This window comes from Grammomys surdaster, unplaced genomic scaffold (assembly GCF_004785775.1).
Source record: "Grammomys surdaster isolate TR1022 unplaced genomic scaffold, NIH_TR_1.0 191, whole genome shotgun sequence".
In the NCBI taxonomy this organism is placed as follows: domain Eukaryota; kingdom Metazoa; phylum Chordata; class Mammalia; order Rodentia; family Muridae; genus Grammomys; species Grammomys surdaster.
In genome coordinates this window covers 5109056-5122493 of record NW_021604636.1, presented here as the reverse complement: position 1 = coordinate 5122493, position 13438 = coordinate 5109056, and the positions used below count along the sequence as shown (strand labels likewise).

Below are 13438 nucleotides of genomic sequence, written 5' to 3'. Positions count from 1 at the left end.
GTTTATTGCCTTGCTTGTTCTTTGACCTTTTGTGTTTATTGTCTTGCTTGTTCCTTGACTATTTGCATCTATTGTATTGCTAGTTCCTCAACCTAGAACTGACCTTAATACTTACATGTAATAAAATGGTATACAAGCAAAGTAGGAGGGGGATGGGATAGGGGTTTTCTAGGGAGGGGAAATGGGAAAAAGGGATGACGTCTGAAATGTAAATAAATAAAATATCCAATAAAAATTAAGATAAAAAAAAGAAACTAAAAACAAAAAAGAAAACTACTGGTGATTGATTGGGGCACATACACCATGATGCATGTGTGGCAATGAAAGGAAAACCTGCAAGAGTTTTCTCTCTCCTACCACATGTGCTCTGGACATTGAAGAGAGAAAAGTCTTAAGAAGTAAGTATTGAGTCCTGGATAATGTAGCTAGTTTAAAGTTAGAGTAATGAAGACATTTCAGGCATAAAAATTGAGGCAAACGTGCTGATGGCTGTCGAAAGCCAGAGGTAAGGGTGTATCATAGCTCTGTAGAGAAGAAAGGGGAATCCAACAAAATGAAGGAGTGGGCTTTTCAAAAGATCGTTATTACCTTAAGACACAGTATTAGATTGAGAGGTGTTAGAATAAAAAGCCGTTTAGCCAAAAGTTGAGAAACTAGACGTTGGCAAATGAATGGAGTGTAAACCAGGCCAGTCGGGTGTCTAAGAGGATGAAATGAGCCTTAGAACCCTGTGGGACCTACTGATGATGCACTGAGGACACCGAGACCGTGAGGATGGTAGGTCGAGAGGGAAAATAATCAGTTTCGAAATGAGGAGATAGGAGCAGAGAGAAGGAAGTCATGGAGATGTCAGAGACAGGAGGGGTAACACGGAGTTAGAGCTTTCACAGAGTGGAAAAAGATGAGGTTCAGACAATGACACTGTTAACTAAGACTAACGGCAAGCGGATGCTGAGCGTGAAAAGCTTACTGTGCCCACGAGCCTGGCTTAGCATGGCAACAGCAGAAGGGAGTGACCCAGCTCCTGATTTTCTCATGTTTCCTACTCTGCTTGTTAAAAAAAAATCTTTTTAAAAAATTAATTTTTGACTAGTCTACAAATAGGTTTCATAATGAAATTTCCCAATAAGAGTCTTTCTCTTGATGCGCGTTCCCATTCCTCTCCACCACCGCCTGTTCCTTGCACCTTTCCACTCCCTTCGGCTTACTTTCATGGCATCAGGATCCATTGCCCTCCTCCACTCTTTTCCATTTTTAATCTATTCTATCACATAATACATCCCTCTGCAGTTTCTCCTCCCTCAACTCCTCCCAACACACCTTCTCCTCCAGATCTACTATTCTTCTGTTTCTCTTCAGAAAGAGTGGGCCTCTCAGTGATAGCTACCGAACTAACATAACAAGATACAAACCCTCATATCAAGGCTGGATGAGACAACCCAGTAGGAGGAAAAAGGTACAACTAGCAGGCAAAAGAGTCAGAGCGAGCCCCCACGCCCACTCTGATTGTTAGGAATCCCACAGGAACACCAACTGTATCATATATACATAGGACCCAGCACAGACCTATGCAGTCTCTGTGACCCCCTACTTAGTTAACTCTGTGAGCCTTGATTTAAATAACAATAGCAACAAACTTTTCCTAGCTTTTCAGCATCTTAACCTCACAATGCAGTAATATGTAGACCTTACACTTTAAAATATACACTTCTCTTTTATTATGCCAAGAGCTCATGCCAAGATAATCTATTTCATTTTGAGTATATTCTACAGCAGATGATCAAACTGAATTTGTCACGTTAGCAATAAGTAATGAGTTTGAGGAAATCATTTTCCCTGGTTGCACTGATTTTAAGGAATGGCAAAAATAAAATGTTCTGATGTGTCAGATGAGATGTTTCTTCAGTACATAATAATAAGGTTCTCAGATGACTAATAAAAGAAAGTAAAAAATGCATAGATGTGACAAGAAAGGAGAAAGAAAAAGGGGAAAGAAGGGGACCCTTCCTAGCTGGACAGTGCCAGCTGCGGGGAGGGGGGAGGGGAATACATGAGGAGAGTGTTTGGCACATATTATGAAAATACCATAGTCGAATCAATTACTTTGTATACTAACCTAAAAAAATAATTTTAAAAAAGTATGCATTATTCCTTATAAATATATGAGTTAAAGCAAAATTCAGGATCTGTTGCTGGAGTTTCATATATGTGTAGATTAAAGTTAAATTTTTTAAAAAACAAAACTTCTTAAGTTTCTAAAGGAGAGTTCTGACTACTAAGTGATGACCAATACTTTTTGCTCTTACCTTTATCTACTGTCTCATTTTTGTCCATTCAAATACTTGTTTTATGCTCCTTTACATAACAAACGGTTGTAATTTGTTTTGGATAAATGCTTCTAATTGGTTTTATACTCAATGTCCTTTCTCTTAGTTTCTCAACAAGATTTGAGTCTCTTTTAAGGTTTAAAACTTAAATGCAATTTTCTTCCCCATAGTCCTTTCGCAATGCTATAGAAATCGTCAAGTCATGGACTTGATGCACTTTGGTCAACTAAACATACTCAAAGTAATTGTTATCCCCTTTCAAGTTTGACAAGTAAAGCATTTCTCTCTCTCTCTCTCTCTCTCTCTCTCTCTCTCTCTCTCTCACACACACACACACACACACACACACACACACACACACACAGAGAGAGAGAGAGAGAGAGAGAGAGAGAGAGAGAGAGAGAGAGAGAGAGAGAGAGAGAGCGCACAGGCCTCCAAATCCCCCAGGCCTCCCCAACACCTCCTTTTCCCAACTTCATATCCTAAACTTGTAATAATGCTCTGAATCCAATTAGTGATACTTTAAAAAACTGTTATGCAATCTTGGCATAAGATTTTTTCCCCTCTAAATCGTGTATTGTATGTCATCTTACAATGAAACAATTACACATGAAGACATTCCATAAAATATTTATCAACAAATGAGCGATCAATAAATGAGTCATCTGGCATTGGAGAGATGGCTCAGTGGTTAAAAGCACCTGTTCTAACGTCCACAAGGCTCACAACCAAAAATATCTCTCCCATTCCAAGGGATCCAGTATTCGCTTCTGACTCCCATGAGCACCAGAAATGCAAGTAGTGCAAATAGATATATGCAGCCAAAATACTTATATACATAAATAAAATAACAATTTAAAAATATTAATTATTGATTCTTGTTAAGCCCTTGCTATTTTTGTTTTCTGTTCTTGATTTTGAACTAAATTGTTTTTAAAAATCACAAACATACTTCTTAATGTTTGAATACATATCTACCTTGTATAGTGTTCGGATCTGTGTAAAATTATATTCTCCGCATTACTGTTCCTTTGTGGTAGTGTTGGATTCTAAGATCCAAAACCAGGGGACACGCTCCCACAGAAACTCACAGACAGGACTCGTTGTAATCTACATGCGGTTTAATGATTCCAGTATACTGGGGTTCTCTCACATGCAAGCAAGGAGAGAACCCCGAATTGGAGCTAAGAATAGTTTTTATACGTTTAGGTGGTAGAATAGAGAAATAGTGACTAGGCACAATATGATTGGCTAACAGTGTGACTTTTAAACTGGTTGGTCTTTGGGGAATGAGGTGGCAAGGACCTCCCTTGTCTGTCTATGTGCTCTACACCTTCCTCACCTTCAGGTGGGTTCCCTCCCCGGTGGTCTGAGGAATGTTAATCAGCCTCTCCCTTCCTCCTCTGAATGTTAATCCAGCAAGTGTCCTCTGACTAAGGAATGTGCCCCTCCCAGGATGTGTCTTGGGACAATGGGACTCTTTTAATCTTAAATTCAAACTGAGACCTGAAAATCCTACATTTAGACCCAAAAGTCTTACAGTAGAAACATTCAAACAGATATTTCTAGCTTTCTGAAAAAGAACAGTGTGTTATTATTATCTACAGCCACTCTATTGCACAGCAGAACAGCACGACTTCTTGCTCCTGTATAACAATGGCTTATGACTATTCATGAAGCTTTTCTCTATCCCGATCTTCTGTCCTCCTCAGACTTTGGTAACCAACATTCTGCTTTCAGCCTCTATGAGATTAACAGTTTTAATTCCACATATGAGTATACTCTTGTGGTGGTTTCCTTTTTGTTCCCATCTTATTTTACTTAACACAGTGACCATCCCTGTTCATACAGCGGATATGCACTTAAATTGGTTTTGTTTCATGCCTCTTATGACTAGTTATATAATGAACATGAGCGTGCAGCTGTGCCTTTGACAAAACAATTTCATTTTCTTTGACTATGAAACCATTATTGATGGATCATATGGTGGTTCTGATTTTAAATCTTTGAGATAATTCCACTTGGTTTTCCACAATAACTGCATTAATTTACATTCCCATCATATGAGGGTTCATTTTTCTACACACTGTGGCCAGCATTTTTATCTTTTTGATGATATACTGTCTATAGTCAGGTGATTTCTCATCATAGTTTAAATTTGTGTGTCCCTGACTGTTCTTCACAGCATTTTGTTCATACGCTGGTTGGAAGACATTTGTATATCTTCCTCAGAGTGGTGGGGAAAAACAGTTTAGAGCTGTCATCTACTTCTAAATTGGATTATTTTATCATTACTGTATTTTGGTTATTAATACCTTGTCAGGAATATGATTTTCAAATGACTTGTCCTGTCCTGCTGGGTGTTTCTTTCCTCTACTGTTTCCTGAGGTTTGCCGAAGCTTTGTGGTTTCCTAATTTTTCTGTTATTTCCTATGCTTTAGAATCATGCTCCCTAACCCTTCACTCATTCTGATGTCCTAAAGCACTTCTCTGGTTCCTAACAGAACTTTCATGGGTTTAGGTCCTAAAATATTTAGGCCTTTAATCTATTTTGCTCTGTCCTTTGAAGAAGTTGGGGTCTAGTTTCAGTCATGTATTGACCTAACTTATTCTAATGCTAAGTGCTAGTTACAGAACACTACTTTTAAAAAATAGTTCATCATTGATCTGTTTCAGTCTTACTGTCCCTCTAGTAAGCTACAAAAGTTTCAGGAACAGAGCTGATGTATCTTCATCTGTTTACCTCCTGAGATGCTGGGAGCTCTGTAGATGCTAATACATCTTAACAGTGTGTGTTAACAATTTATTCTTTGTGTACACTGTTAGATCTTTTACTCCGCTGGAACTATAGTCAGTTCATATGTCCTAAATAAAATTATCTTCCATACTTTCTTGTCAAAGACAGTGAGAAGACAGAAAATTATATCATTAATCAACATTTAAAAGAGAATTCTTTCCTAAAAAATGAACCAAATAGCCACATGTTATAAACCAGATTTTGGTGAGATTGAATGACTATTCTTAGAGAGTTTACAGACTATGAAGTACTGACCCAATTTCTCTTTGCTTCTGAGCTGACCTAAATTTAAGGATGTATTCTGAAGTATTTAAAGTGAAATTTAATAGTGTTTCAATTTACATTAAAATACCCTAACATTGATATTGAGACAATGCATTTTTCTGCTTCTAAAAGCTGATATCCTGACCTAGAATCCAGCTAGCATCAAATTAGAGAGTTATAGTCCATAAAAGCCTCCACAAACTTTCTAAAGTTCCTCTGAATTTTTGGTTTTCTATAATTTTATGGTTATCAAATTTTGGAAGCCGATGATATGTGCTTTAGAAATAAGTATTATGATTTACCAACATCTAACAAGCCACGGTGGAGTAGAGCTCATTTTCTGATGTAGTGCTTTTTCTAACTGATGTTGTGATCTTTCTTTAACACTCAGCTTTGTCTTTCCTATTGGAAACATTGCCTTGGATTCCATATAGAACTAATACAATGCCACTATTGATGCTGTGAATATGATTTGATACTTTTAATCAAGGTATCTGCCATTCCTGTTGTGAAGTGTTCACGAATTATTATGGTTCATGTACCATGCAATGCACTATTCATTCATTCATCGCAGCTTAGCTGGATGCTATAAGGGTCACAGCTACTTACTCTGCAGCATTAATCATCGTTAGGAGCTTTTCTAATAACTTGTGTTAGTGGAAGGAAAATGTCTTTAACCATGGAAATTAACACGCTAATTGTTCTGAACAAGACATTTGTAAGATATTTATTGAGCTGGCCAAATTTGGATAATTCAGCATATTTTCCTATTTGTAAATGCCTTTCTTGGTAATATAAGGTGCCCTGCTTATACAGTTTACATTTATTAGTTAGCATGTAGAAAATATCAAGTGGAAAGTGTGTGTGCTTGTGTGCATGAAGGAGAAAAAACATTTTCATTTAAAATATTCGGCGGTGTGGCTTTACTTATTCTAAATCAGAATATTCTTTAAATAAAAATAAATGTGTTTAGCTGCTACTACATATATATGTATATATATTTCTGTAATCTTATATCTTGTATTAACATATGATCGTGATGGAGCACTCTTGGGGGTAATTTAGCTAATAAAAATGCTTGAAGAAACAAAGAAATCACCAACCCTTCGTGTTTAATGCACAAAGGAGAGCACTATGAATAACTGCCGAGGCAAACGGACAGAATCGACAGCCCGGGAACTAAAATTACAGATAATGCTGAAGGGAATCTACCAAACGGTGTTTTCCAGAGACAGCCATAGGCACTTGCATAAGGAAGGCAGGTCACCTTCATTAGCCTTGAAACCAAAGCAAGTGCTGCTGCAAGAGAGCACTCAGCCACTCTGTTGACCTAATCATATGTGGCCATTTTCATAAGCAAAGAACCAGCTTTCTGTGGAAAGCAAAGGAAAGCAGAGGGCATGCTCTATAAAAAGTGCATTTTAAACCAACTGATTCATTACTACAAGGTATTTTATTCATTTATTCAGAAATCACACCATCATCTCACTAGATGCATAAGAAAGGCTTTCTGAAAAAATCTAACATCCTTGCATAATAAACATCCTAGAGAATCCAGGTACACAGGGGACACGTTGCAGCATGATAAAGGCAATACACAACAAACCCATAGCCAACATCGTGTTAAATGGAGAAAGACTCAAAAGCATTGCTACTGCAATAGAGAAAAGTGTTCTCTCTCTCTCTCTCTCTCTCTCTCTCTCTCTCTCTCTCTCTCTCTCTCCCTCCCTCCCTCCCTCCCTCCCTCCCTCCCTCCCTCGCTCCCTGTTCAGTTTATTGTTTAAGTATTAGCTGGAGCAACAAGATGAGTGAAATATTAAGGGAAACAAATAGAGAAAGAAGAAGTTAAATTACCCCTATGTGTAGAGGACACAATTCTCTTTGTAAAAGTACCTATATACTCCATCAGGAAACTTCTACAGTCGATCAATGAATTCAGCAAAGTAGTGGAGTACGAAGTAAATCCATAAAAAGCAGTAACTCACCTACAGACTATTGACAAACATACAGAGAAAGAAATTAGGCAAATTATCTTGTTCACAGAAACCACAACAATATGTTGAAATGAATCTAACTAAGGAAGTGAAAAATGCTTTTATAAAACAAAATCTTTAAGACATCAAAGAACGTAATTGAAGAAGATACAAGAAACCAAGAAACCTCCCTTGCTCGTGGATTGATAGAAATAATATTGTGAAAATGACCATCCTACACACACACACACACACACACACACACACACACACACACACAGAGAGAGAGAGAGAGAGAGAGAGAGAGAGAGAGAGAGAGAGAGAGAGAGAGAGAGAACAAAATAGTGAAAGAACTAGTGGAGGGCAGGGTATCTGTATTCCTGAATTGTTTTCATAGCTGCAGAGCTTTAGTGACAATATGGAGAAAAACAATAATGTAGCAGAGAAGTGGTCCTTTCATCTCCCTTACATTTTATTTTCTATTCCAGGGTCATGTGGTAGTCACAGCAGTAATAATAACCATATTGAGGATACAGAACACCTAAGTTGAATTTACTTGTGATAGCTCCTGTCTTGGGACTCTGTTGATGTTAATTTGTTTGCCCTCACCATAACCTGTGAACTTGATAACTGTCACTGCTATTTCATAGATGAGGACATGGTAAAATAGATTGACTAAATGTCTACGATCACCCAGCTGAATGCTTGCCTTAAATAATAAACTTGTCTGGAAAATCCAATATTGTGATGATAATACCAAACAATGTCTTTTATTAATACTTCCACTGTGTTGTTGGAGTCCCTAGAAGTTACTTTGTGTGAAATTAACCAGAGAATTTGCTCTTCACTCAGGCTTTATTCCCTCAGAACGTTACTTTTGGGTGTTTATTGTTGTTGCTGTTGTTTTGTTTCTTTGTTTTAGATTTTAGGTTGGCTCAAAACAATATGAATTCAGTTCATATCAAGGGAAGATATGAAATTTTGCTAATTTAATTCTTGGTTCATATTTAAGGGCATGGGCACCCAGCATTCAGAAGTCCCCTTTAGCCTTCAGGGCTTATACAGAGATCACTTGCTTTTCCCCCTGGTTCTGTACTAGGGATTCACCCCAGGTCTCACACTGCTAGACAGACACTTTACTGAGGGCAACACGCTGAGTTCCAGAGACAACTTAAACTTTCTACGTAAGCATGTACACTGTAAGACCTGACGGCTGAGAGTTCAGATATCTCATGTGTAAACTCTAGAAAGAGTACTGGCTTTCTTGGCTACTCAAGATGTCTTCATTATCAAATTAATATTTTAGACTAAACTATTTTTCCACCTTGGAATTGATTTGAGAAAAGTGGTTTGCCATAGAGCCCTGCCACGGAGGCATCAGTAACTAATGTACTTCAAAACACGTCTTTCCTTTGTGTTTCCCACTTTTATATCAGGCTTTCTAGCTTAATTCTTTCAGAAAATCATTGTCAAGATGTAGATGAAAGCAAAATACCAGGGGTGCAGCAGCACTTTATGCTCATCAGTGACACAATGCAGTCACTCCAGGTAGCAGAGACCACTGCCCCAAGGAAATCACACATGGTGAGCAGAGTGAATGGAGAAGCCACATCACCAGGTATATATGGGACTATGTGAACCAGGACACTAAGCAGCAGAGATAAAGGTGGTGGAGGTAGCTGTCATAATGATGGGCAAGAGTGCAAGGCATATGGGGGTGATATCTTAAAGGAGACATGTCCTGGGAACTGAAATTAGGGAGGCATAGGGAAATGTAGATCACTTGGTTTGATCTGGCACTTCTCGCTGTTCTTTTTTTTTTTTTTAAATTTTTATTTATTTATTATATGTAAGTACACTGTAGCTGTCTTCAGACACCCCACAAGAGGGCATCAGATATCATTACAGATGGTTGTTAGCCACCATGTGGTTGCTGGGATTTGAACTCATGACCTCTGGAAGAGCAGTCAGTGCTCTTAACCACTGAGCCATCTCACCAGCCCCGACTTCTCGCTGTTCTTGCTATCCTGATGGAAAGGGCACTGACTTTTATCTAGAATCAACATATTACAGCTGAAACAGCAAGACTTTCAGGGGTAAGCAAGGATTCAAATCTAATTCTGTTGGTATGGCTGGACTATGCTCTCCCTCCTGTACAATAGTGTAGTATTTTCATGTGACTTACATACACTCTCTTGTATCATCTTGATGTCTTATGATATGTGGTGCAATGTAAATGATTGTTACCCAGCATTCTTTAGGATATGACGGCAAGGAATCCACCCACATGAGTTCAGTAAAGATGTCCTTGTTCTCTGAATATTTTTAAACCACTCCTGATTGAAGCTGTGAATGTGGATCCGGACGAGTAGAACTGACAGCATACAAGTTTACTTTGAAATTAAATGAAGAAAACCCACATGGTAGAGAAAGCAATGATGCTTTCGTGTTATGTGAGGGCAAAAATGTAGTGTTTATTACAGATCATGAACAACTGAAGAAGGAACTAGAAAATGGTGATGATCATGATGAGAACGGCCACAATTTCAAAGGGAACCAAGTGTACTAAATATCACAGAGAGAGGGGGACAGAGAGTCAGAGACATGCAGACATACAGGAAAAGAGAGAGAGAGACGAGGACACACACACACATCTGTGTGAGTGATGTTAATCTCCACACACACATACACACACACACACACACACACACACACACACAAACATCTGTGTGAGTAATGTTAATCTCTTCATATTGGTTCTAATGAGTAAGCATTTTCAGTCCCATTTTCCATAAAAGGAAACAGATTTAGAGTTACTAAGTCATTTGCCCATGGTTATACAGTCAGATGATTAAACTTTCTGACACAAAACCTTGCATCCTATCACAGTGTATCACTTGTCAGGAACTTAGGAACACCCTTAATTGATCACTCTGTTGCCTTTGTTTCTTTTTGCTAGTGTTCTCTGCTGACATTGAGGCCACTGAAAGTAGCTACCCATGGTAACTAATGCTTCCATTACCCATTCCCTTAAAACACATGTCCCTGTCTTGTCAAAACCCTCCCTGACCGAGGCTCAGCTGGAGAAACTATGCTTTCCTTTAGTGCGAGCCAAACCATGCTGAACTTACAGTCCATCCCAAGTATGATTTCTTTTAACAATGGAGGTGTGACTCCATGAGGAATGGAAGACTCACAGTAATGAGCAAAGCAAGTTCCTCCAGTAGAAAACAGAGGTGAGAGTGTTTCTTAGGCAGAGGGATACTTTCCTATAAAAATTATCATAGCAATAGTCATGTTCTACAGTACTATTAACATAGCTAAAGCAAAAGTCAAGTGCATTTTACAGTTGTGTGGCTTATATGGGTTATCTTGGAGCCATTTGCAGTGTGTTTTCCAATACATACTTTTACCTTGTCCAACAGACAAGGTAAAAGAATTATGAGTGAATTCAGTGTCCATCCCAGAACCTCATAAGTGTGTCCTAAAAATGCACATGGATGGTTTGATCTTTAATAGAATCGTCTCTCATCAAGGTAAGTATTATTCTAGATATCTAGGATTTTTACTTCAATCAACCGCTAAATGAGAATTGTATGGCAAATTATATGTGACCTTTAGAGCATGAATTAAATGCCACCTTTATTTCTAATTAATGAAATTGTAGAAATAAGGTAGATAATCTTATTACAATACCCTGGATATTTATAATTTTTCCAGGTGACTTATAACTCACAGGCAGGTAGATGTTGGAATGCTGCAAAACTCTCTAGTATCCCAACGGTCTGCTGAAATAGTCTTTCCAACAGTGGTATAAATGACCCAGCTACTGGCCCGTCAGATGAATGTATGATTTATCTAAGGAAAACGAATCCTCATGTATATGCTTTGGATATAATTTTTAATAATCCACTTCTTTCAGAAAAGAAATTATCTTGCTTTTTCAGATGTAACTGTATGGAGCCACATAGTCCCAGCAATGACACACTGAAGGAATGGCGGGAGTCCAACCTTTCTGCCTCTGACATAATTTGGGGGAACCTAACTGTGTCAGTAAGTAAAACATGGCAAAGAAACTCACATCTTGAGCCATCTACTGTAAAGACCTTTAGTAACATTTTTAATCAGTTATTACAACTAAGGTGAGAATTTTGAAAATATGAACTTATACAAGTGATAGCTTTGTTTTATCCAACCATAACTGGGGCTTTCCTTCCTTTCTTTTTATAGACGTGAGTCACTCTGAAAGTTTACACAAGGAAGGGGACAAGTCAACTGAAAACATTAAATATGAACTAAAAGAAAAAAACTCTCTTTGCTTCTCAACAAATTTCTAACTTCCATCTTTATTCTGTAGTCTACTCAAAAAAGGATAGGGCTAGACACACATTTTTACGTATAGTGGTTAAATTCTGTACCTTTTTATTTTTTTAGGCCTTTATTTGTAAATGTTTTCTTATAGGAACATTTCTCAGTTCTCACCCCTTACCTCATGTGTGAGAATTACTTAGACTCTATTCACAAGCTTCACTCATTCCTGTCCAGTGAAAACATGAAATTTGGAGGGAAACCAAGTGTTCTGCCTTATAAGTATAAAAATCCCCGCGTATCCCCACTTTCTTTCTCTTCCTTTCAGTTATAAACATTACTGTCCACAGCTTTTACCACCCTAGCTACCTGTATGTTCTCAAACTTCTTTATAGCCATCAGCACAAAGCCAAGCAAATGCTTCTTCATTTGATAAAACACATACTATCTTAGTAAGTGATACAATCAATGGAACATAGAAATATTTTCCTATAAAATCTTATAAGCCTCCAAGCATATTTATTTAAGAAGGATATGACCTTTTACCTGTTATATATTGAGACTAAATTGTAATTGCAACATTTCTCTCTCCTCTTTCCTTCCTGCAAAGGTTCCCATATAGCCTTCCTTGCACTCTTAAAATTCATGGCCTCTTTTCTAGTAATCATATTGCATGCACATATTAAATATTTTAAACTGTGCCTAAGTATGCTTTAGAATAGTTGACTTTGAGATATTGTTGACTATATTCATGTATGCTCACTGAGACAGAAATCTAAGTACAATAGGTTGTCATAGGTAGAATTAAATAGTAAACCTGTGAGGTGAACATAGTTCAACATAATCATTTGGTGTTTACCGAACATTTAACCCTTTTGGTTAAATGATTTTGGTTCTTTCCCCTTCCAGAGATATATTTTGTTATATTGTTCTTTCAGAATTAAAAATCAATTTACTTATCCTTGGTTTACAATTTAATCTTGCCCTATATTTTATGGCCTTTATTTTCTCCTGTTCTCTGTCTCTCTCTGTCTTTCTCTCTCTCTCTGTCTCTCTCTCTCTCTCCGTCTCTCTCTCGCTGTCTCTCTGAGAGAGAGAGAGAGAGACGGAGAGAGAGAGAGAGAACAGACATTAATATTAAACTGACATTAATATTAAATCTTGTAGGTTATAATTTTTACTTTTTAAATCTAGGCATCTTGAAAACAGCAGAGTCTCTTGCCATTCTTTAGAATAAGCCTTCAATTACTCTTGTTGTGTTAACATTTATTCTCTTCCACCTATATTTCCCTAGAAAAGTAATGCAACCAGCGTTCTTGTGCCCAGGAAACCATTTAAACTGATCAATAAAGGAAGTAATGATGTGAACAAGAAAGAACAATGAAGGTTTACTGAGAACTTAGATCTGGGGTCACGGTGGGGTCACTGTGGGGTCACGGTGGGGTCACGGAGGGGTCACGGAGGGGTCACGGTGGGTTCACTGGGTCGGCAGTGAGCATTGTTTCTAGACTCCCTGTTTATAAATTGTAATTAATCTACAAAGCTTCATTTTGTGTCATGCATCTCTATTTCATCATGATCACAAATTCAAAATAATCCAGCCTGAATTATTCAACAAAATTAGTCATGTGTTGTATATTTTCTAAATCATTTGATGCAAAATACTAAAATTTATTCTTGATATTAGCCAATCTTGAATAATGATCTAAAAGACAGATATTACACAATTGATGATGTTAGCCATAAGTCAATTATTTTCAATTTTTTTT

The 13438-nt window shown here is 37.6% G+C and overlaps 1 protein-coding gene across 24 annotated transcripts in view; it reads left to right on the top strand.

The window, feature by feature from the left end:
• Slc4a10 (solute carrier family 4 member 10) overlaps positions 1 to 13438 on the top strand; it is a 296786-nt gene that overhangs the window by 236312 nt on the left and 47036 nt on the right. For all 24 annotated transcript variants that reach the window (XM_028769142.1, XM_028769139.1, XM_028769136.1 and 21 more), the window contains one exon: positions 11309 to 11414. In XM_028769142.1, coding sequence (XP_028624975.1) covers positions 11309 to 11414 — 106 coding nt within the window. The remainder of the gene's footprint in view (positions 1 to 11308; positions 11415 to 13438) is intronic.